The sequence below is a fragment of the Schistocerca nitens genome, chromosome 5, assembly GCF_023898315.1.
Source record: "Schistocerca nitens isolate TAMUIC-IGC-003100 chromosome 5, iqSchNite1.1, whole genome shotgun sequence".
Classification (NCBI taxonomy): Eukaryota; Metazoa; Arthropoda; class Insecta; order Orthoptera; family Acrididae; genus Schistocerca; species Schistocerca nitens.
The window spans coordinates 800,309,584-800,332,009 of record NC_064618.1 but is presented as its reverse complement, the minus strand read 5'-3'; the positions used below and the strand labels follow the sequence as shown (position 1 = coordinate 800,332,009).

Sequence of the window (22,426 nt, the reverse complement as noted above, 5' to 3'; positions counted from 1 at the left end):
TAACAAGGAGTCCTTCTCACCACTCCTTTGACATGCTCTCCAAGTTCCAGATGTTTATCAAGAGAGGGTGAAGAAGATCGGTGGTTGTGTCTGGGTCAGTGGCCATTAGTGCTGGTGCAATGTTATTTGCTTCTGGGGCCTGTCCATTCTTTGCTGCTTGAATTGCTGTCTTGATCTCTTCTGTTGAAGATGGCTCTGAGGTAATCATATTTTCTACCATCTCAGGATCACCTTCATCTTCGGGTTCTCTTTGTTGCATCATTGTTGGTAATGAGATATCATTGTTTGCTCCTTACAGGTTGATTGCGGGTGAGGGTCTTCCTGCAATCAGCCTTAACACACTTTTTCATCTCCATGTCTTCAGCTTTATATTCCTCCTGTAGTTTCATCTTGCTAGTGTTCAGTTTTAATTCTACTTTTCTTCATTGCTCAACACAATTCCAGCTTCTTTGTGACATCTATTCCTTTCTTCTTGGGTTCCAGAAGCCAACAATTTTTTCAGCTCTGACTTTACAAAGGCTATATTCTTCTTCTCCCAGTGTTCATTAATTCCCCCTTCATATGTTTGAAAGTCCTCAAACCATTATCTCAGTTTTAGTGTGAACTTTTGGCTGCTACTTTCATTTTTCAACTTGCCAACATCAAATTTCTCTTTTTGAGTGGAAACATTTTTTTAGCAGCTTTCTTGATGCAAACATGTGCAGTCATAAGATGGTGGTCATTATCTATGTCTGCTTCCCTTCGGCTTCTCATATGTGAGGGATTTTCTCCACTTTTTACTGAAAGCTATATGGTCAGTTTGGTTCTGGGTGTGAAGTTTTTTGATACCCGTGATATTTTATGACATTCTTTATAAGGGAAGACTGTGCCATTAATAATTAGATCATTGTTGGCACAGAAATCCACCAAAAGCTCTCCATTACTATTCACCAGCTCACGCCATGCCACCCCATCAGTTGCTTCATTCCAAGATTTACTGCATCCATCTTTGCATCAAAATCACCCATCATAATTAAAATAGCTTTCCTGCTGGTGTTCTAGACTGTTTTCTGGTGTTACACATAGAAATTGCCGTCATACTGTTCACTAGCTTCTTCACTTGGTACGTAACACTGCACTTCAGAGATGGGTTCCACTCTTCCCTTGAATCTTGCCGTGGGAATTCTTGAAGACACTGGCTTCCAAGTTATCAAGCTGTGCTTTAGACTTTTATTTAGGAGTAGTCACACCCTTTCCATATGTGGATCATCAGTATTTGGCTTTCCAGAATACAGAAATGTAAGTCCACTCAAGGTATTCATTTCTCCAAATTAATTCCATTTCACTTCGCTTATTCGCAGGATGTTGAGTCTATATCTCTCTGCTACTGCTCTGAGTTGTGATAGTTCCCCAGCTTGATATAATGTTTGAAGATTCCAGAATTCAATTATCGTGTCCTTTGTGCCAAGTGTTGCCCATTGTCAGGCTGCTTATTTTAGTTTCTTGAGTATATTGATGTTAAGCTTTTGCTGGTTATTAAGCTACAACAGCCAATTGCCATTGTGGGGCAATAAGTGTTACAAGTGGGAAGGGAAGGTCATTTCTTACAGTTCCCCTTGCGTTGTTTGGTTATATTGCCAGTATTCTTTCACAATTTTGATAGTACTTGATTCATTGCTATGAAGCTCACAAAAGATTGTCTTTATTTTGGTGTAGTTGGTGAAATAATACTCAGCATCATTAAACTAAGAAAAGCCATTGTATAAAAACAGGCTGAAGGAGGGGCAAAGGGGCAGTGAAGGTGCTTGTTCCATGAATTTATGCACTCATAGTGGAGCTTTCACATGGATGTTCTCCCCACAGGAAATTAATTTGTCCACATTAGCGTAATTTGGTTGCATCTCTTTTGCAACTCTGTGTAATGCGTGTGAAAGCATGTTATACACACCATACTAAGGTAAATAATCTGAAGCCCCTTGGCTGCTTTAGCCATGTATGAAGCGCCGTCAGTAACAAGCAGCAAAACATAATCTCTGTTCACGCCATCGAGCCACAGTAGCTACATAGAGCTATCAAACAAAACGGCAATTTATGAGCTGTTTACTTACATTCTGTCACACTTTAGGAGGAACATTTCTCCAGTCCTGTCAACTTTTAAAACAAACTACATTTGCAACATAACACCTACCCATATCAGTGGTTTCATCTCTGAACACCCAAACTTTTTGGTCAGCAACACTAATTTGTATTTTGCTGAGCACCTCCTCATAGCATATAGATAAACAGTTCTTTCTCAATGATTCAACTGGAACTGTAAGTTTTGTGTACTTCTCCAAGAACTGCCTGAAGTGTGGATTTTTCAGCTTCTCCAATGGAGTGTTGCAATACACCGTCATCTCACATAAGTCCTTGAAGAATGACTACAAAGTTGAAGATGGACCTGTCTGCTCGAATAACAGTATTTGTCTGCTGTCATTTTCAGCACTTCTCTACTTACAGCTACTGTATTTGATGGTATTATAGTGTTGTTGCATATTACAGTGCCTTTTCGTCATTAATTTTTACTTCACATGGTTTTCAAAATAACATTTCCCAATCAGTGCTGAAGAACTTCTCTCCAAAATCACGAACATAACCTTGCAACTCCATGCTGTTGGAGCACTTCACTTTGGCATGTTGAACCAGACTGAGTTCGTATTTAAATTGAATAGTATGACCGCATGTCTGGTATTTATTACATCAGAAGCTGCCCTCTTGGTGTCGAGAGAGTTTTGTCAACCGTGTGCAACTATGTCTTATGTCAGCGAATTGCCCAGTGTGTTACGCTGTTTGTCTTTAGTCCTGATTCATAAAGCTTTGTAATAATTTGTGTGTTTATTTGTGACTATGTCACCTGAAACATTTCATGTTTTTATTCTTGTGTCCTTAAAGACATATATGCATTTTTGGCCAAAGTTGGCCGAAATATGATCTTTTATGGCAAAAGTTGTCTAAAATATGACTTATAAAAAAGCTATAAATATGGCTTCATATCCTCAATAAAAATACATTGTTCTACACTGTAGTACCTGGATTTGTGCATACATTGTTGTAAAATTTATACTAAAGTTGAGGGAAAATATGTGACTTACCATTAAAATGCAGGTCCTAATTATCACTAATAAGATGAACATCAACAAAAGCAAAACGAGGATAATGGAATGTAGTCAAATTAAATCGGGTGATGCTGAGGGAATTAGATTAGGAAATGAGACACTTAAAGTTATAAAGGAGTTTTGCTATTTAGGGAGTAAAATAACATGATGGTCGAAGTAGAGAGGATATAAAATGTAGACTGGCAATGGCAAGGAAATTGTTTCTGAAGAAGAGAAATTTGTTAACATCGAGTATAGATTTAAGTGTCATGGTGCACAGCTAGTTACAATATATGACATAGCTCCATTCAGCAATACTAAACAGTCCTCCAAAGTGGTACGTTCAGTCAACGATTTAACAATTGCAAATTTCAGGGAAAGCCTACAGCAGTTAGACTGGGATGAGGTGTACCGTGAACCTGATGCCAATTTAAAATATAATTTATTTCATGACATTTTTGTAAATGCATTTGAAAACTGCTTCCCCAAGAAAATAGTTAAATATACTCGTAAGAAACCTTGTAAGAAACCATGGCTTACTAAGGGTATAAAAATATCTTGTAACCGCAAAAGGGAAATGTATCTGACAGCAAGAAAGAGTAGTGACCCAGAAACTATCAAAAATTATAAAAACTACTGTGTTATATTAAGAAAAGTTATTAAAAAATCCAGGAGTATGTGTATCATGTCTGAAATCAGCAACTCTAATAATAAAATTAAAACAATTTGGAATATTATTAAAAGAGAAACAGGTCAACCAAGAGCAGAGGAAGACAGTATTACCATCAAATTGAATGAAAACTTTACGAACAAAAAGTCAGAAGTTGAAAATATTTTTAATAATCATTTTCTAAATGTTGTGGATATAGTAGGATCCAGGTGTTCATTAGAAGATGCTAGGCTGTTAATGGAAGAGGCCATACCTATGCAATTTGATACAATTGAAATCTCACCCACTTCTCCCTTTGAAATTAGGAAAATAATAAACTTGCTTAAAAGCAAAAACTCACATGGAATTGATGGCATTTCCAGCAAAATACTAAAAGCTTGTTCTCAACAGATAAGTAAGATTCTCAGCCACCTGTGTAATAGCTCTCTGGAACAGGGCATTTTCCCTGATAGACTGAAATATGCTATTGTTATACCTTTGCATAAAAAGGGGGATAGATCTGATGTCAACAATTACCGTCCAATCTCCCTTCTAACAGCTTTATCCAAAATTTTTGAGAAAGTAATGTATTCAAGAGTAGCTTCACATATCTGTAAAAATGAAGTACTAACAAAATGTCAGTTTGGTTTTCAGAAAGGTTTTTCAACAGAAAATGCCATATATGCTTTCACCAGTCAAATTTTGAATTATCTGAATAACCGAACACCACCCATTGGGATTTTTTGTGATCTCTCAAAGGCTTTTGATTGTGTAAATCATGAAATTCTGCTAGACAAGCTCAAGTATTGTGGCATGAGTGGGACAGTGCACAAATGGTTTAATTCGTACCTAACTGGAAGAGTGCAGAAAGTTGAAATAAGTAGTTCTCGTAACATGCAAAGATCAGCACATTCCTCAAACTGGGGAACTATCAAGAATGGGGTTCCACAAGGGTCAGTCTTGGGTCCTTTGTTGTTCTTATTATATATTAATGACTTGCCATTCTATATTCATGAAGAGGCAAAGTTAGTTCTCTTTGCTGATGATACAAGTATAGTAATCACACCTGACAAACAAGAATTAACTGATGAAATTGTCAATACTGTCTTTCAGAAAATTACTAAGTGGTTCCTTGTAAACGGACTCTCACTGAATTTTGATAAGACACAGTACATACAGTTCCGTACAGTGAATGGTATGACGCCATTAATAAATATAGACCTTAATCAGAAGCATATAGCTAAGGTAGAATATTCCAAATTTTTAGGTGTGTCCATTGATGAGAGATTAAATTGGAAGAAACACATTGATGATCTGCTGAAACGTTTGAGTTCAGCTACTTATGCAATAAGGGTCATTGCAAATTTTGGTGATAAACATCTTAGTAAATTAGCTTACTACGCCTATTTTCACTCATTGCTTTCATATGGCATCATATTTTGGGGTAATTCATCACTGAGGAATAAAGTATTTATTGCACAAAAGCGTGTAATCAGAATAATAGCTGGAGTCCACCCAAGATCATCCTGCAGACATTTATTTAAGGATCTAGGGATATTCACAGTAGCTTCTCAGTATATATACTCTCTTATGAAATTTGTTATTAACAACCAAACCCAATTCAAAAGTAATAGCAGTGTGCATAACTACAATACTAGGAGAAAGGATGATCTTCACTATTCAAGATTAAATCTAACTTTGGCACAGAAAGGGGTGAATTATACTGGCACTAAAGTCTTTGGTCACTTACCAAATAGTATCAAAAGTCTGACAGATAACCAACAAGTATTTAAGAAGAAATTAAAAGAATTTCTGAATGACAACTCCTTCTACTCCATAGAGGAATTTTTAGATATAAATTAAGAAAAAAAAGAAAAAAATATTAAAAAAAATAAAAATAAAAAAATAAAGAAAAACAAAAAACACAAAAAAATAAAGTTGTTATATTAACTTAAGTATGTTGTTAAATTAACCTAATTATGTCATGTATTGGAAAATTCGACTCGTTCCACATCATTACGAAATATCGTATTCATGATCCATGGAACTAGTATTAATCTAATCTAATCTAATCTAATCTAATCTGAAAGTATTTGTATGGAGTGTAGCCATGTATGGAAGTGAAACATGGACGATAACTAGTTTGGACAAGAAGAGAATAGAAGCTTTCGAAATGTGGTGCTACAGAAGAATGCTGAAGATAAGGTGGGTAGATCACGTAACTAATGAGGAGGTATTGAATAGGATTGGGGAGAAGAGTAGTTTGTGGCACAACTTGACTAGAAGAAGGGATCGGTTGGTAGGACATGTTTTGAGGCATCAAGGGATCACAAATTTAGCATTGGAGGGCAGCGTGGAGGGTAAAAATCGTAGAGGGAGACCAAGAGATGAATACACTAAGCAGATTCAGAAGGATGTAGGCTGCAGTAGGTACTGGGAGATGAAGAAGATTGCACAGGATAGAGTAGCATGGAGAGCTGCATCAAACTAGTCTCAGGACTGAAGACCACAACAACAACAACAACAACAACAACAACAAATAATCACTACATCACTGGCAGCCAGCTTTTTCTGTGTTACATTCCTTCCTGTAACTAGTTCCTGTTTGTTATTACACTGTATTGTTTATTGTCTCATGCTCATAGTATCAACTTTGGTCATCCACACATACCAGTACAGCATACTTTTCTACATGCTGAGTACACTGCAGAAATCTACACTGTAGAGCCTCTGATACAACTTAGAAGCTGTAGCATCCAGTGGATAGCATCACAGACGTGGCTTCCACAGATATATTTCCAAATTCAGAAGTATCTTCCCCTTCTAACACTTCTTCAGTCTTCACAGACCACATTGAGCTAGAAAGTGCTATCATTCAACAATGTGTTTTGTGTTTCATTATGTTGCAACACAAAGCAACAAGAAATCATTCACAATGAAGAACTCTGAAGAGCTCCAAATATAACTCTCTGCGGTGGACAGTTTTGCTGTTTGCTGACTCTCCTCCAGCCCTGCAGCCAGTCTGTGGGAGTTAGTTTTGTGTATCAATGGTTTCATAATATAGATTTAGCATACTTTTCTTTTTTAACTTTCATTTTACATAGCTATAAGAAACAGTGTTTATGACGTTTAAATGCATTGTGAATGCGAAACTTTTAATCATTATGTATTAATTTCAAATAGAGTTGATTTCCTTAGCAACAGCTCAGGTATCATATAAAGTACATGTTCGTTGGTGATACAATGAAGAATGAAGTAGAGTGTATTATTCGAAGATTGAGGCCTGCTCTTCAAATGCGACTCAGGTTCATTGCGCATTTAAATATAGAAGAAATAAATGCCTCTTGAGAAAGGTTTGTTACAACTAACAACAACATATAAATTATGAACCCCCCCCCCCTCTCTCTCTCCCCCCCTCTCCCCCTCCCTCCCTACCTCCCTCTCTACCTCCCTCTCCCCCCCCCCCTCCCCCCTCATATATCTGTATATATTTTAAACTGTTGACAGCAATTTTGTGTATATTGTGTTAATAACTCAGTAATTTAAATTTTTTCATTTTATATTACTGAGTTGCAGTATTTGTTAGGACCACATTTATTCCATTTTGGGGTGTATCTTTGCACTCATTTCCTTCTATAATGACCTCATTTGATTTGTTGTCCTAAATAATTCATGTGTTTTAAAACATGTTTCACTCATCTTCACAGGACACATGGTGCTAAATAGCTATCAGACCACTATATGAAGAGTAAAGTTTAATACAACCTGTGCAAAAGCATTTCATTCCTCCTGTCTCTGCACACTCTTTCTTATCAAACAATGGTTTTATGAATGAACACAGACGCGAAATGAGAATGTCATGTAATAGCAACAGTCTTTATTAGTGAACCAGAAAAATTTTATTGAACAAATTTACTACAATTCAATTAAGTAGACAGACATTATCATCTTGGTGCGTCATGTCTTATCTCCATGTGTGTATTACTTACTGCTAAAAAAGACATGTACATAGTGAAAGCATGTTGCAGGTATAGGTCGTCTCATGTCTTTCACAGCAGTAGTTCACTGTTTCAATGTATTTGATGGGAAGCTAAACTGTAATATACCTTCTGTCATCTTGGAATATTTGTGAAAGTAATAAATTATATTTTTTCATATTCACTAACATACATACCTATGCCAAATATACCATAACTCTATAAATTTTAGGTCTACAATAGTATGGGATGTGAGGATGACAGGTCAGTGCAACATCTTCTAGGTAAGCAAGCAAAGAGCAAATAATTCTAAAAACTACATACTTATGAAGTTATGAAACAACTATAATAATTAACATTATAACACTTACCAGAATCATCCCAGTCACATTGGTGTTAAAAAAAATAAACAGTTTGGCCAAATTTGTGCAACCAATAGACAACACTTGCATACACGTGAGCCATGAACATTATATCAGCAATTCATTTTAAGTGTCACTTGTTTCTTTAAGGTTTTCGCCTCTAACTGTGGATCATTAAATCTTGTGTATATTACTATTCTTTTCTTCGATTTAATTTTTCCTCCAGTAACAATAAACTTAGTGCTTGATAAATTAATGGTGGACTTAGACTTTGCAGTCACAAAATTAAAAGGTGTAAGTACACATTTTCTGTTCTTTTAAATGATATTATTCTAAAGAAAATATGGTGTTTCTCCTAAGTGGTTATTTTACGAACACTGAGGAGCAAATACACTGTCTGACAAAAAAAGTGAAGGACACAGGAGAAGATTGAATGTCAGTGTAACTTCGTACATGTATGAACCATTGGCAGATCTGTAAGTAATTATAATTCCAATTCTGTGGGTAGGTTCAGTGGCCACCAGAGAGCATTAGTGTTGTTTGTATTTAGTGTTGTTACCAGGCCTGGTAGGGTATGTAAGGGGAGTGAAGGGGCATGAACAGTGTGAGATGATGAGTGATCACTGTGAATGACACAAAGACACCACATAATAGTGTGAGGGAGAGTTATCAGCACCTGCTAAAGCACAAAAAGGCCTCAATATAGGACTCCACTTGTTTAGCTGGCAATTTGTGCAATGTCCAGATTTGTGGACCATCTGGGTGTTACAGTGGCCTGATGGGAAATTGGAGGCAGGCATACTTGTTGTCAAGGTTCTGGTCGACCCTGTCTGACCACCAGAAGGGTCAGTACCACACACCAAGCACATTGTAACCTGTTCAGATCTGCCTACCTGCAATATCTTCTGTCTTGCCACGCCATTGGTCAGAGACTAGCAGCAACCAGACTAGGGAATTATTGTCCATTGCATAGGCAGCTATTAACACCACAACACAAACAGATGATTTTTGAGTGGCACCGTGACCAGGAAGTGTTGTCTGCTGTTGGATGGTATCCCAATGTGTTCAGCAATGAACTGCAGTTCTACACTGCCCCAAATGACCATTTTCAGCAAGTGTGGTGGTGACCTGGAAAGAGGTCCCATTCTTCCAACATTTTGGAGAAGCACAACAGTGTTACTCTTAGTGTCATGGTGTTGGAGCCATTGGGTATGAGTTCAGGTCACAGCTGTTAGTGATTGAGGGAATTCTGAAGGCACAGTGGTATGTCACAGAATACTGTGTCCTCATATGTTGCATCACATGTGACCCTATCATTGTGCCATTTTTCAACATTCTATAAACTGCCGGTATGACATTGAGGTACTCCCATGGTCAGCAAGATCTCCAGATCTGTAGCCAACAGAAAATGTGGGACCAGCTCAGATGTCAGCTCCATCCCAGTGTCAGCATCCAAGACCGGTTGCAACAATTGTGGGCCAGCCTTTCCTCAGGAGAGCGTACAACGACCTTCTGACAACCTTGCCAACCAAGTCAGTGCATGGATTCAGGCCAGAGTGGTTGCAACGTTTAACTGACAAGTGGGTTCATATTGCCAAATTCTTTGTAAATTTGACTCTGTTTTTAACGTCGTAACGTATCCTCTCAGCCTGTGAGGTTACAGTTGTTTCTCCTCTCCTTTTGGGTGCTTCAGATCCCCCCCCCCCCCCCTCCCCTGACATTGTATATTATTGAATCACACATTGTGGAACGAAGCAAAGAAAATTATATGTGTTACGCTACATCATCTGGATATGAGCATTCCTCTTTCTCCTGCCCCTGGTCGTTGGTGGACTGGCATGACTTCAACTAATGGTACCCTCTAGTCCACAATTTTCTGTTTAAAGATATTTGTGTCCAGTGCTTTTGTTCTGTTACCCTACTCAGCTTTCAATCCTTAGCCCCAATGTCATGCCCTGTGACCTGTAGATTTACCTTTGAGTTCCTTAACTTGTGTGATGCTGTTTTTATCAGCCTGGTCCTGTTCATTCCTGTTGCATGACCAAAAGAGATTGCTTTCTTCCTCCTGACAGAGTAATTTGTCTGACTTTGTTACTCCATTAGCCAGTTTTCCTGAGCTCTCATTCACCTTTTTCTTAACAGATCATTAGACCTCTCTTCTGTTCCTTTGTTTGAGCTTGACAGTTTTTTGATGTTGTACATCAAATTCAGTATCCTGATTTATATGCTGCCTTCAATTGTACAAGGGTTTTGTAGTGTCTTAGAGTATGTAGAGAAAGTAGGTTTATTTAGAAGTTGGGTTCCTGTCGTAGCAGTAGTTTAACACTACTCCATTTTGTATTATGACAAAATGACTGGCCAGTATTTACGTTCAGGTGGCAAAATTCTGGTACTGCTGATAGACACATTTAAAAGTGTAGGAACTAATCATAGCCTCTAGAACAATATTCCTTTCTCAGGAAGAAAAAGTAGTAGTATGGGAAGATGATATAAAGGAGTGACAGGATACTCAGATCCAGGATGAGAGAGACTTACATGTTGTGAGGATGAGGGAAAACAAAGATGAAGGGGAAGGTGTCAGAGTATATTGGTAAGCACTGTGCCAGCTTCAGTCCAAGTATGATATACAACTAGGGAGAGAAGCAAAATGTAGATAGGGAAGAGAAATGAACAAATAAATAGAGGAATTAAAAATTAAAAAGGGATCATAAACAAACAAAGAAAAGGAGAGGGGAAGGGGATGGAGTAAGGAGGCTGGGTGTAATGTTGGGCTCATTACATTCAATGTCACCCAAAATAACAAAATCATGTTGCCCTCATGTCAGAGATGTTTGTGAAAATTTGGTGTAAGATAGTACAGTATGAAAGACAGTTAAAATATTTTTTCTTCAAAGAGGTCCATTGTGGGCTGTAATTATTGTGGGCAGCAGAACTTGGTATACATTCTAATGTGTTAAAGTGGAACCAATTTACATTGGGGAAAAAGTTCCAGTTTTGGTCACTAGGTGCAAATCCGGTGTTGTAAATGCAAGAAAGATGTTTAGAAATGTTTCCATACGTAATGGAGTAGGAATGGGACATGGGCAGAAAAGGTCAAACAAGTGAGAAAGGCATAAAATTGATTTTATTATTAACTGCCAGTTGCACAATTTGTTCAATATGAGCACCAGAGATGTCAATGATATGCTGCATCTGTAAAATGACGTGTTCAGCAGTTGCTCGCAGCAGTTCTGGTGTAATCTGAGCAACTGTTTTCCTGTTCACTGGCCTTCAGATCGGGGAGAGACCCAATGTGTCCATTGTAAATGCATCACTTTAGATATCCCATGAGCCGAAAACCATGTGGACTCAGATCAGGTGATCTTGCAGGCCATGCGTCTGGAAGACCTCTGGAGATAACGTGTTTGTGGAAGGTTGCATTAAGCAGATCCTTTCCCTGTGTGTGTGGGATGAGGTGTTGCCTCATCTTGCATGAAAACAATTGTTTCCACACAGTTTTGCACTTTCAAAGCAGGTATCACATGCTGTACAAGGAGGTCTCAATAATGCATAGACATCACATTGTACATGACAGATGGTCGGGGTGTATTCTCTTTAAAGAAGACTGGAATGAGAATAAAGATGCTTATGAATCCACACCACACAGTCACATACAGCGAGTGCAGTGGGTCCTCATGCACAACACATGGTTTAACAGTATCCCAAATTTGGCAGTTCTGTGTATTCTGTGCGCCCTGTAGTGTAAAATGTGCCTCATCACTCCATAGAATATTTCCCGCTACATCTCATCAACTTCGATCTGTGCCAGAAACCAAAGAGCAAATTCTGAACACTGCTGTGGTTGATTAGCTTTCAGTTGCTGCACCATTTGGATCTTGTATGGATACCAATGTAAAATAGGCCACAGAACTTTCCATACTGTTGACCACGTGATGGACAATTCTCATGACACTGCACAAGCACTAGTACTACCCAGGATATGTGCTGCATGGTCAGTTATAGCGACAGCAACCTTGTCAGTAGCTTCCACCAGAATAGGACACCTTCCTCTTCCAGGTGCCACACCAAGCGCACTTGTATTTTAAATTTCATTATCATCTTCTTTAAACCATTTAATGACACCCGATCTTTCCTCACACCTTTCAGCCGGGGATACAGTCTCAATACAGCGCTGTACAGGGGATAGGCAAAATAATGTGAACAGTGGTAGTAATGGGATGGTTGTGTTTGATGGTCAAAAACGCAGGTAAGGCACGTGTTGTGCTGGACTGTGCATGTTCAGTACAGACTAGGCATCAGTGCAGGTCGTTTACAAGTAGTGCACACTTCATATTGCATTCAGAGGCCAAGGCCGATGTGCAATGAAAGACCTAACAGAGTTCCAAAGAGGGCAGATTGTGGGGGCCTGATTAGCTGGAGCATCAGTACCCAAGTCAGCCAGTTCATTGAATGTTTCAAAAGCAACTGTTTCAACAGTCACGACAGCCTACACAAAACATGGAAAGGCATCATCGTGTAAACATAATAGTGGGCAAAGATCAAAACTAAATGACAGAGATCGTCTTACGCTAACACTAATTGTTTTAAAACAACACAAAACTATGGTGGCTAAAGTGACTGCAGAGCTCGATAGCCATCTTCAAAACCCGTATCTATCTACACTCTGTCTGCCGAGGACTCCATAAAGTGAATATCCTTGGACAAGCTGCTGTACCGAAACCATTCGTGACAACAACCAATGCAAAGAGGCATAAAACATGGTGTCAGGAGCATAAATCCAGGGTGGCTGATCATGGGAAACACTTCATATGGTCCGACGAATCAACGTTTTTGTAATTTCCAACATCAGGCCAGGTTTACATCTGGAGAAAGCCAAAAGAAACTTAAATCCTGATTGCTTGATTCCAAGGGTTAAGCATGGAGGTGGAAGTGTGATGGTGTGGGCAGCCATATTATGGTATTCTGCTGGTGCCATCATTACTCTCAAAGGTCGTGTTACAGGTTACAGCCAATGATTATGTGATCATTTTAGGTGATCAGGTGCACCCTATGATTCAAATGTTGTTCGCCCACAATGATGCTGTAGTCCAGGACAATAATGTACCCATTCACACAGTCAGGACATACAATCGAGGCATGAGGAATATGCAACTTATTTTATCAAACCCTTGTGTACAGTATTGGAGGGCAGACTCCAGAGCAGATTTCCGTCTCCCTCGTCAGTATAGGAGTTAGAAGAGATCCTGATCGAAGAGTGGCATAACATTCCCCTGGAGACTATACAATCATTGTATGCCAAAGCAGCTGTATTACAGGTAAATGGGGGTCCAACCCCTTATTAATAGACCATTCCTAAGTAAGAACAGGTGTTCTCATTCTTTTGCCTTTCCCTGTAATTGCTGCCATTCACATAAAATAGTTTCACTAACACCACACAGTCTCTCTTCTCTATAGGTATTCTGTTCACTCATGTTCATGGCTTATCAAAAGGCAGCATGGATGTCATACTGCTATACAAAAAGTGTACAACACCAGATTTCCACCTTGTGACCAAAATTGGAATTAATTTTTTTTTCCAGCATAAATCAGTTCCACTTCATGCATTAGCATATCTAGCAAGTTTTGCTTCCAAACAATAATTGCAGCCCGCTCTGGACCTGTGTGAGTAGCTACACTTTCATTGTACTGATCAGCTTAGTATATAAAGCAGAGTGTATGTGTGTATGTTCAGGATATCCTCCCAAACCCCTGGATTGATTTCAACCAAATTAGGCACAGAAAGAACAGGCCTCTTGTGTATCAGTACTCCTAGTTCCAATAGGAGCTGAATAGTATCAGCCTGCCTTACTACCTTACTTCACAGTGCGTCCTACACGTTAGGTGCACAAAACAGTTTTTCCTAGCCCCTTCCATGTCAGTTTCCCAACCCCTTCCATATAGGCTGGACATGGAGGAGGGAGGAACTGAGAGAGGGGTAGGAGGAAATTAATAGAGAGAAGAGGGAGAAGGAGGCACACAGAGCATGATAGAGGAGTAGCAGTACCTCAACACAGAGGGGAGGGAAGAAGAGATGGACAAGGAGGGAGGAGGAGATGGACAGAGAGGGGTGCAGAAGGAAATGGACAGAGATGGAGGAAGGAGGAGGTGAGCAGAGAGCGGGCATGGAGGGCATGGATCAAAGGGAACCTAGATGATGGTGATGATGATGATGTTGTTGTTTTGTTTATGGGGCACTCAATTGTGCGGTTATCAGAGCCCGTACAAATTCTCAAACTTTACTCAGTCCAATCTCACCACTTTCATGAATGATGATGATAATGATGATGATGATGATATGATGAGGACAACACAAACACCCATTCACCGGTCGGAGAAAATCCCCAATCCAGCCAGGATCCATGATCCAGAGACAGCAGTGCTAGCCACTAGACCATGAGCTGCAGACCTAGGTTGTGACAGGTCTGAGGAAGGGAGTTGGACGGAGGGAGGAGAAGAGGGTTGACAGAGAGAAGGGGAGAGAAAGAGATGGTGAGATAGAGGGAGAGGAGGAGTGGAACAAGAGAGGAGGAGGTGATGTGAGAAATATGTGTTGAACGTGTATGCAGGCCAGGCCATGAGTAAAAGGCTAGTTTAATAATAAAAGATGAATATTTAACACATATCATTCTATATCGGGCTACTGCACCTATATGTTAAGATGAAAAAAACTACCATGTTGAAACTAAAATAAAACATCTGCCTTTGATCCATCACAGTGTTTAACATGTGCTAGGAGCAGGCAAAGTCATTAAAATAAGGGATCCAGCAAACATCAGCATGAAGTGGCCATGAAAAAACTAAGGAAAGTTCACTTGGTCTCATCCATTAAAGCTTTGCATCTCTGTTTTTCATTAATCTCCAGAATTTTTCCAAGCCTCCATTGATTATCGCAGATAGCTGTAATGAACATTTCTTCTTTAATGCTGATAGAGGGTTTCTTTCAAAGCCTAAGTTGAACATGTTTGACTTTAGCGGTTGATGAAACACACTTTATCAGCAACCTGCTTTCATTCAGTAGTTTGTAAAGATGGTTAACTCTTCTCTCGATGGTAAACCAGTTTCATATAGTTTTTGTAATACATTTGTGAACTTCATTATTTCTTCTGTCATAACATAAAATGTTTAAATTTCTGGAGCGTGAGTTTTGGCAGATGTAAAAAGATCTTTTCGACTTAAAATGTGGTTGTCATATGCACACAGTAAACTTGCTCTTGTTGCTGAACTTTTGGCAATATCACCAACTCCATCACACGCATTTTTTCATAACTAGTTAAAAATCACATTTTTGTACTCCATGGTCTTGCTTGTGATGACATGATTTACAAAGTTCTGGAAGTTCTTATATTGTGCAGAACTGCCATCAACAAAGAAAGCAACATGTGGGATGTGTGGTATTTGTTCCACCATAGAGGTGAAAGCGATTTTCTGAAAAACAGAATGTGTTTGTATCATGCTGCGAACAGTCACTTATCCAACATTAGTACATTGACTTAATCCATTCCTCTGTTTTGTAGTACACACTACTGCTAGTGAAATTCTTGTGCAGAATCCTGAGTAGTTTTACACAAAATACTCTATATTGATGCATAGCGTGTCAGGGAGTGTTTCTGTGCATGGTTTGAAGTAGTGAGCCTAATATTTTTATATGTAATGATGTGTCGAGCTTTGAAATTTTTGGCAGAGATACTCAGCAAATTCATTGCTCAAAAATAACATTTTTAGAATCTTGTAAGAGTTAATTATGCAGTTGATATTCTCCAGGACACTGAGAACAGTGATGAAGCAGTCACTCCTCATTTTACAGATACAAAACAGGTTTGTGTAAAAGTTCAGTGTACGATTCTTTTACATGTACAGTGCACATTATCAGTTTTACATTTTGGCGATAAATGCATTACGTATGTTTTGCATACAATGGCTGTTTTCTTTTGGGCATAGTTCACAAAACTTTGTAATAACAGTTTTGTTATAAGGAAATTTTCTTTGAAGAATAAGCACACATCTTTCAGTTTATGCAAAATGAGCCATTTTGTCTTGTACATTCTTTTGCCATTTTATGAATGGACAGATAGACAATCTCTTTTATTAGCAGAAATTTGACTTATCATCATCATCATCATACAAGGGCATGCTGAAAAGTGATGCCTCTGGTTGTTGTTGTTGTTGTTGTTTTTTTTTTTTTTTTTTTTTTTTTTTTTTTTTTTTTTTTTTTTTTTTTTGTGAAAACTCTTAAATAAAACAGACTTCATTAATATCCCACCCATAGTTTTAGTCTTCATATCTACATATTTGTTTCTCAACATAGCCACCTTCGTGATGAACACATTTATTCCAATGAGAGATCAGTTTGTTGATACTGTCACTGTAGAAAGTTTGACTTTATTGACAGAGCCACAGCCTCATCTCTGCTTGCACTACTTCATCGCTATCAAAGTGAAGCCCTTGAAGTTGTTCTTTAAGTTTTGGAAACAGATGAAAATCGGTTGGGACCTAGTCGGGACTACGGAGGATGATCAGTGACAGTGAAACCAAGGTGTTGGATTGTTGTGGATGTCGCAGTGTTCATGTCTGGCATTGTCTTGCAAAATGAGAGGGCGTTCCATGTGTGGATGATCTTGTGAAATTCATGCTTTCAGTTTTCGGAAGGTTTCACGTGCACCGGCATTGTTAAGTTAGACACTACAATTTGGAACCCTCCAGCGGCAGAGGGTACAACTTGTGTCAGCAGACTGAGAAAGTCAACTGAGTAATATGTGTAATACGCCAACCAATACGAAGGACAGAATAAAAAATTCGTCACCAGTACTTTTCAGCATGCCCTCATATTAAAAAAAGGTCTGAACATGTGTTAGCACACCTTCATCTGTTCTACTTCCCATTTTATAGTTTCCTTTTGACAAAATACCTCATTCTTTTAGTAATACTCTTGATTTCCTTACCATGTATTCAGTAGTGTTAAAAATGTTTTGAATTTTTTTTGTTGCCCCATGAAGTTAGTGCTAAGATAAATATTTGCAGTTTTTATGTAACACAACTACTCGTAAATTTCTCAAGAAGTTTTTTGCATTAAACTGTTAGTCTGTGTATGCAGCACTGCCATGTGACTCAGATACATTTTGCACTGGTACACAAATCACTTCTGATGTTGTTATCTGGAATTTTAATGCTAACCAACGAAGCTTGGATGAAATTATTCTGGGTGCCTACCTAGTATTCTTTTGGTAACTGTAAGTATTTTAGGTTTATCTGGTGTATATTCTGGATCTTCAGCTTCACATTCATCCATCCCTGGTTAACTATGTAATGTAGAAGGTAAAATGGCCTTATAGCATGTTATACAATGTCTAGTACCTGGGATAAATCCAAAACTTTTATACTTCCTTGCCATGATTACAGAAATAATTTTCAAAGCTTACATAACACTCTTTTTACAGTGCTTATAAAGGGTCACAGCAAATTCTTTGTCTATCTTCAAATGTTTCCAAATAGTGCCTTTGATGAGAAGAACAAACACTGTCACTATTTTCACAGGTACTTCTTAGCTTCAGTAATTCAGTATCAGCTTGATTCAGTCTCTTTTGTACTACTACTTTCCTTCTGACACATTTCTGCTGCCACAAAACCTATAGAATATTTGTTTTCCACAATGATTTCTAAACCAAGTGTATATGTTGCAAAAAAGAAGTGGATGATTTAAACATTTTCTGACACTCTAATCAGTCAAATGTGTATTATGAAGAATCTGTAAGTAGAAACAAGAAAGAGTTAATAACTATTTTATGTGATTTCTAACACTTGTTTTAGGGAAGAAATAAGATTTAAATCTGACATAACGAAAATCTCTGTGTAGCATGCTTAGAATAAAACTGTTGCCAATTCACAGCTCCCAGACTTCCACTATTAGTTAAAGTAACTTAAAGTTACTTAAAGTAACGTATCAGACAGAAGAATAACTGCTGTAAGTAGTCAGGCAAATAGTAAATAGGAAATCAAAAAAACAAAAATGTCCTCCTTCAGAGATAAAAAACATACATACAGAAAAACTAACATTTACACGGCCTCTTGTTCTCTATGAATGCTGGTGGTAGACTAAATGTTTCATGTTTTTATCAGGTATTGCTGCTTAGCCATTTGAAGCAACGACCACTACAGCTTTATTGAAAAAGTATCATATTTAGCAAAAAAGGAAAGACGCCCTTTTGATTTTATGTTGGAAAATACGATAATAGGTGTTATTTGAGGCAACACCCACAGTGGAGATGCCTTTCATTACAAATTTGTAAATATTTGATGCATAATTCCAACATTTTAATAAGTTTATATTATAGTTGATTCTTTTAGCTTTCCAAAAGACATCAAATTGAATAAAATTGATTCATAAATAAAAACGTTGTAGTGGTTACAAACTTATAAGCCACCTAGACTCGCGATGTGAGTTTGTAAAAAAACTCGCATTCCATATTGGCCTCTTACTGCAGTTTCAATCAAAAAATTCTGGAAAAGTTACTTTAACCCTCTTGCATTATGCGCATGGGTGCATGTGCCAGACTTAACAGCTGGAAAAATTGTAAGAGTGACAATCCTGGGATAGGGATGTCAGGAAATGTCATATTGTTTGACAAGGATGTTACTGGTGGTTGATATGGAGAGAACATATCAGGGAAAGATCTCAATTCAGGGCTTTACATGAGAGAATCATAGCACTGGCAGTAAAGTTTTGAGGCTTTAGATGGCTGACCTGCACCACATGACATTTGGGGGAGGGGGGGGGGGGTTGCTTCTAAATATTTTAGAAGTGGTTGCATCCTTTATGCTTTGCAGTTACAGCCAGGTGCAAGACATATAACATACTTTGAAATGCCCTGCTTATCTATTCCAGTGCGCTCTTGCCAGTGATTTAGCACAGGGACTGGCTAAAAATTGTAAAGAGTTAATGATTTCTGAACACAAAACAGATAGGTGGACTGATGTATGAAATTTGCCAGACATTCATTTGTAAACAAAACAGTATTCATGGATTAGGACTCAGGCCTGTACTGGTTAGCCGACGGCTGCCTACAAGGCAGTACAAGGACCGATATGTCATTGGGGGACATGTGATCGGCATGTCACCAATCCCTTCAGATATTATTGCCAGATTGCCAGTCGATGGATCGTGATGGTGTTGATGCTTCTATATTCAAGCAGCTCCTCATTTCGCCTCAAGGGGCTGATCGGAACCCATTCTAGACCTACCTACATTCACTTGTATGAAAATATTCTCATGGTTGCCTACTTTTGTGTATATGTGAATGCACACACACACACACACACACACACACACACACACACACACACACACACACACACACGCCACAACAGTAGCTCTTTATGGAACTAATTGCCTGAAACTCAGTGTAATAACAATCACAATATCAGCTAGTACCAGCAAGGTAATATTTTAGTTCCATAATAATGGACTTATGAACTGAAGTAATTAGCCAGTGGTGGTATAGCGATGTCACAAAGGAAGGTTTATATAAGTTATAACTATTGGAAAATAAATTTCATCAATTCAGACACATGAATTATAGTAGCAAAAAAATGAATGTTTTAGAACAATTCTTGAAAGTATAAAATATCAGACTTTTCCCCCACTGTCCCCAAATAATAATGCTGATGGTAAATTAGCTATATGTTTAGAAGTGTATTTAAGGACCATAGATTCTGCAAAAACTTATATAAGCATGTGGTAATGAACTTAGAGTCTATGTAAAGAGCATGCTTGAACAAATTAAAATCTTTTGTATGTTATATTATATTAAAGTAAATGGTTCTGGATAGTAAATATGAGCTGTAAATAATATTTAATTTGGTGAAGATAAAACCCGCTAATTTATTGAATGTAGGCAAAACCTGCTAATTTATTGAACGTGATGAATTTAATGCTTTCAGTAATTAAACAGTTTTTGTATCTATGAGTTTTTTTAATGAATTTAAGTTATATCCTAATGTCCATAAATGAGCAAGCTTGCTTCACATGATACGGCATGAAAAGTTAAATATCTGAGAACCAAAGAATGTCTATTAGGATGTACTATAAAATCTTCATATTCAGTTCCTTGTTCCTTCTAGCACTTCTGCAATCACTTTCTCAGGGCAGGCTTTGCAGTTTTTCAGTTTGCACCATTTTTGCTCCCCCTCCCCACCACACACACACACACACACACACACACACACACACACACCCCTCCTCTCCCCAGCCCTTCCCATCCAGAATGTAAACTGTAATATCAGTTCCACTACTTCCTCATTTTACTAAAAATTTCTTGTAAATTTAGTGTGTGTGTGTTTGTGTTTATATTGTTTTCTTGTTTACTTTTACAGTCTGCATCCTGCTGCTCCACCACCCACCCACTCTGTAGGGGCAGCAGGATCATCAGTTTCTGTCGGTACTGATGTGTGTATGTGAAATACACAACGGAAAACTGAAGCGCTCTTGCATGTCAAAAGTAGTGCAAATGCTTTCAGGCCAGAAGTACAAACCTCAGAAAATGTTTCATATATAATACAAAATGAGAAATGATGTGTACAAATAAATAAATTAAGTCCAGTAACAATTTGCCAAAGCATGACAACTCAAACTCTTCTGATTAAATGGACTCCAGGAAATGACTCTCAAGGAAGGTGCTATGTAAAATAGTTTCTTCTTCTATAAATGTTGTCATGTTTACAATAAATGAAACTTGTTATGTCTGTAAGTCATCCATAAAAACATGTTATAAAGACTGAAAGTTTAAAACAACTTTGCAATATGAGTGTCAAGGTTACCGTTGATGGTACCAACTGAAATGTGGCAGCGATGGTGAAAATATGCATCTTCATTACATTCCTTTCATAAATTATTTTATGGTCATCATCATTTTATCCATATTTTTATGCCAGTCAGTAGCTTATCATTGTGGATCAAGAGAGCTGAAACGAATCATTGTAAAGAGTGATGGTGCTACAGTATACCTTAAAAAAATAATATATGTACAGATTGATACAACACAGTAATGTAAAATCTCAGTCAGAATATGAAGAGCAGTATGAGAAGAAAATAGCCACTCACAGTTTAAGGAAGTGTTGAGAAATTGACAGACTCCCAAGTGACTCTCTTTTCTCATATTGTACTTTGACTGGATGTACATACTTCCTTCTGTATGAAATTTATACCTGACAACTATTGTGAATAAATTTTTTTAAAATATTTGTGTTTGTATTTATTTATTGTTTACTTCAGAAATAACATATGACCTGTGAAGCAGGTATTGGCAGATTTTATGGAATTGAACAATATCATCACAAGAATTCACAAATTCTTCAGTTATTGCTCTAAAACAATCTATAGTTGCCACACAGTACCATGTAAAATGCTGTTTGCACATTTCTGCTTTGCAGCTCGACTCCTTAGTTCTCAACCAGCAAAAACTGAAGTACTCCAGGCCAGTACTGTTTGTTCACCAAGCTCTGTCAACCTTTGCAATTAAGCAACACTGTAGTGCAATATAGCTGTTGGTGAATATTATGTTTCATTTCATTGTGTTTTTTATTCCATGTATAAATTGCGTAGTTTTGAAAATTTTTGTATCGGCTTTTGGTGTTCATAATGTGCAGTATGGTGTTCCGCTGCTTCTCTATCGTGGTAGTGACTGGATAGATAAAGCCTACTCATGAGCTACGGCTTTCATTTATTCAATTTCGCTCACCAGGTTATATCTTGTCACTCTCCAATATCTGCCTACTGGACTTTGTTTTTCAAAATGTTGCTGTTATTGCTTAAAGTTAAGAGTACCATCCAACATCCAAATACTCAAAATAAATACAATGCTTCTTATCAACAGTGTGTTGTATATTGTACTCCCATTTACAATGACCATGCACGACAAAGTTGATTTGTTATTCAGAACATCGCCAAGAGATTTATGCAGACTATGTCCAAAATGGTCTGTCTTGGTTAACAAATACCAATTGAATATAAAGATAGCAGCTTTTCTCTTGTTCACATGCTGTCTTTGGTATTTCATGACTGTTCTTCTTCCATGGCTCGCATCACATGTGCAAGGCAGCACCTGACAACACAGAATAAACCACTGAACCAGTTGGTACACCGAACGTAGTAAGGTTTCTGTCATCATCCCACCTTAAAGATATGCTGCTTCTATCCATTCTAGAATACATGCACATAAATTAAACACATATCCAAACAGCATGCTATACTAATTCATTATTTAAATGAGCTTTTTGTGCTATCAGTCATCATTT

The 22,426-nt window shown here is 37.9% G+C and overlaps 1 protein-coding gene across 1 annotated transcript in view; it reads left to right on the top strand.

The window, feature by feature from the left end:
- LOC126259200 (mediator of RNA polymerase II transcription subunit 23) overlaps positions 1–21,371 on the top strand; it is a 177,091-nt gene extending 155,720 nt beyond the window's left edge. The window contains exons 22-23 of the mRNA XM_049955791.1: positions 6,972–7,115; positions 20,507–21,371. Of these exons, the coding sequence (XP_049811748.1) occupies positions 6,972–7,110 (139 nt within the window). The 3' untranslated portion in view covers positions 7,111–7,115; positions 20,507–21,371. The remainder of the gene's footprint in view (positions 1–6,971; positions 7,116–20,506) is intronic.
- The last annotated feature ends 1,055 nt before the right edge of the window (positions 21,372–22,426 follow it).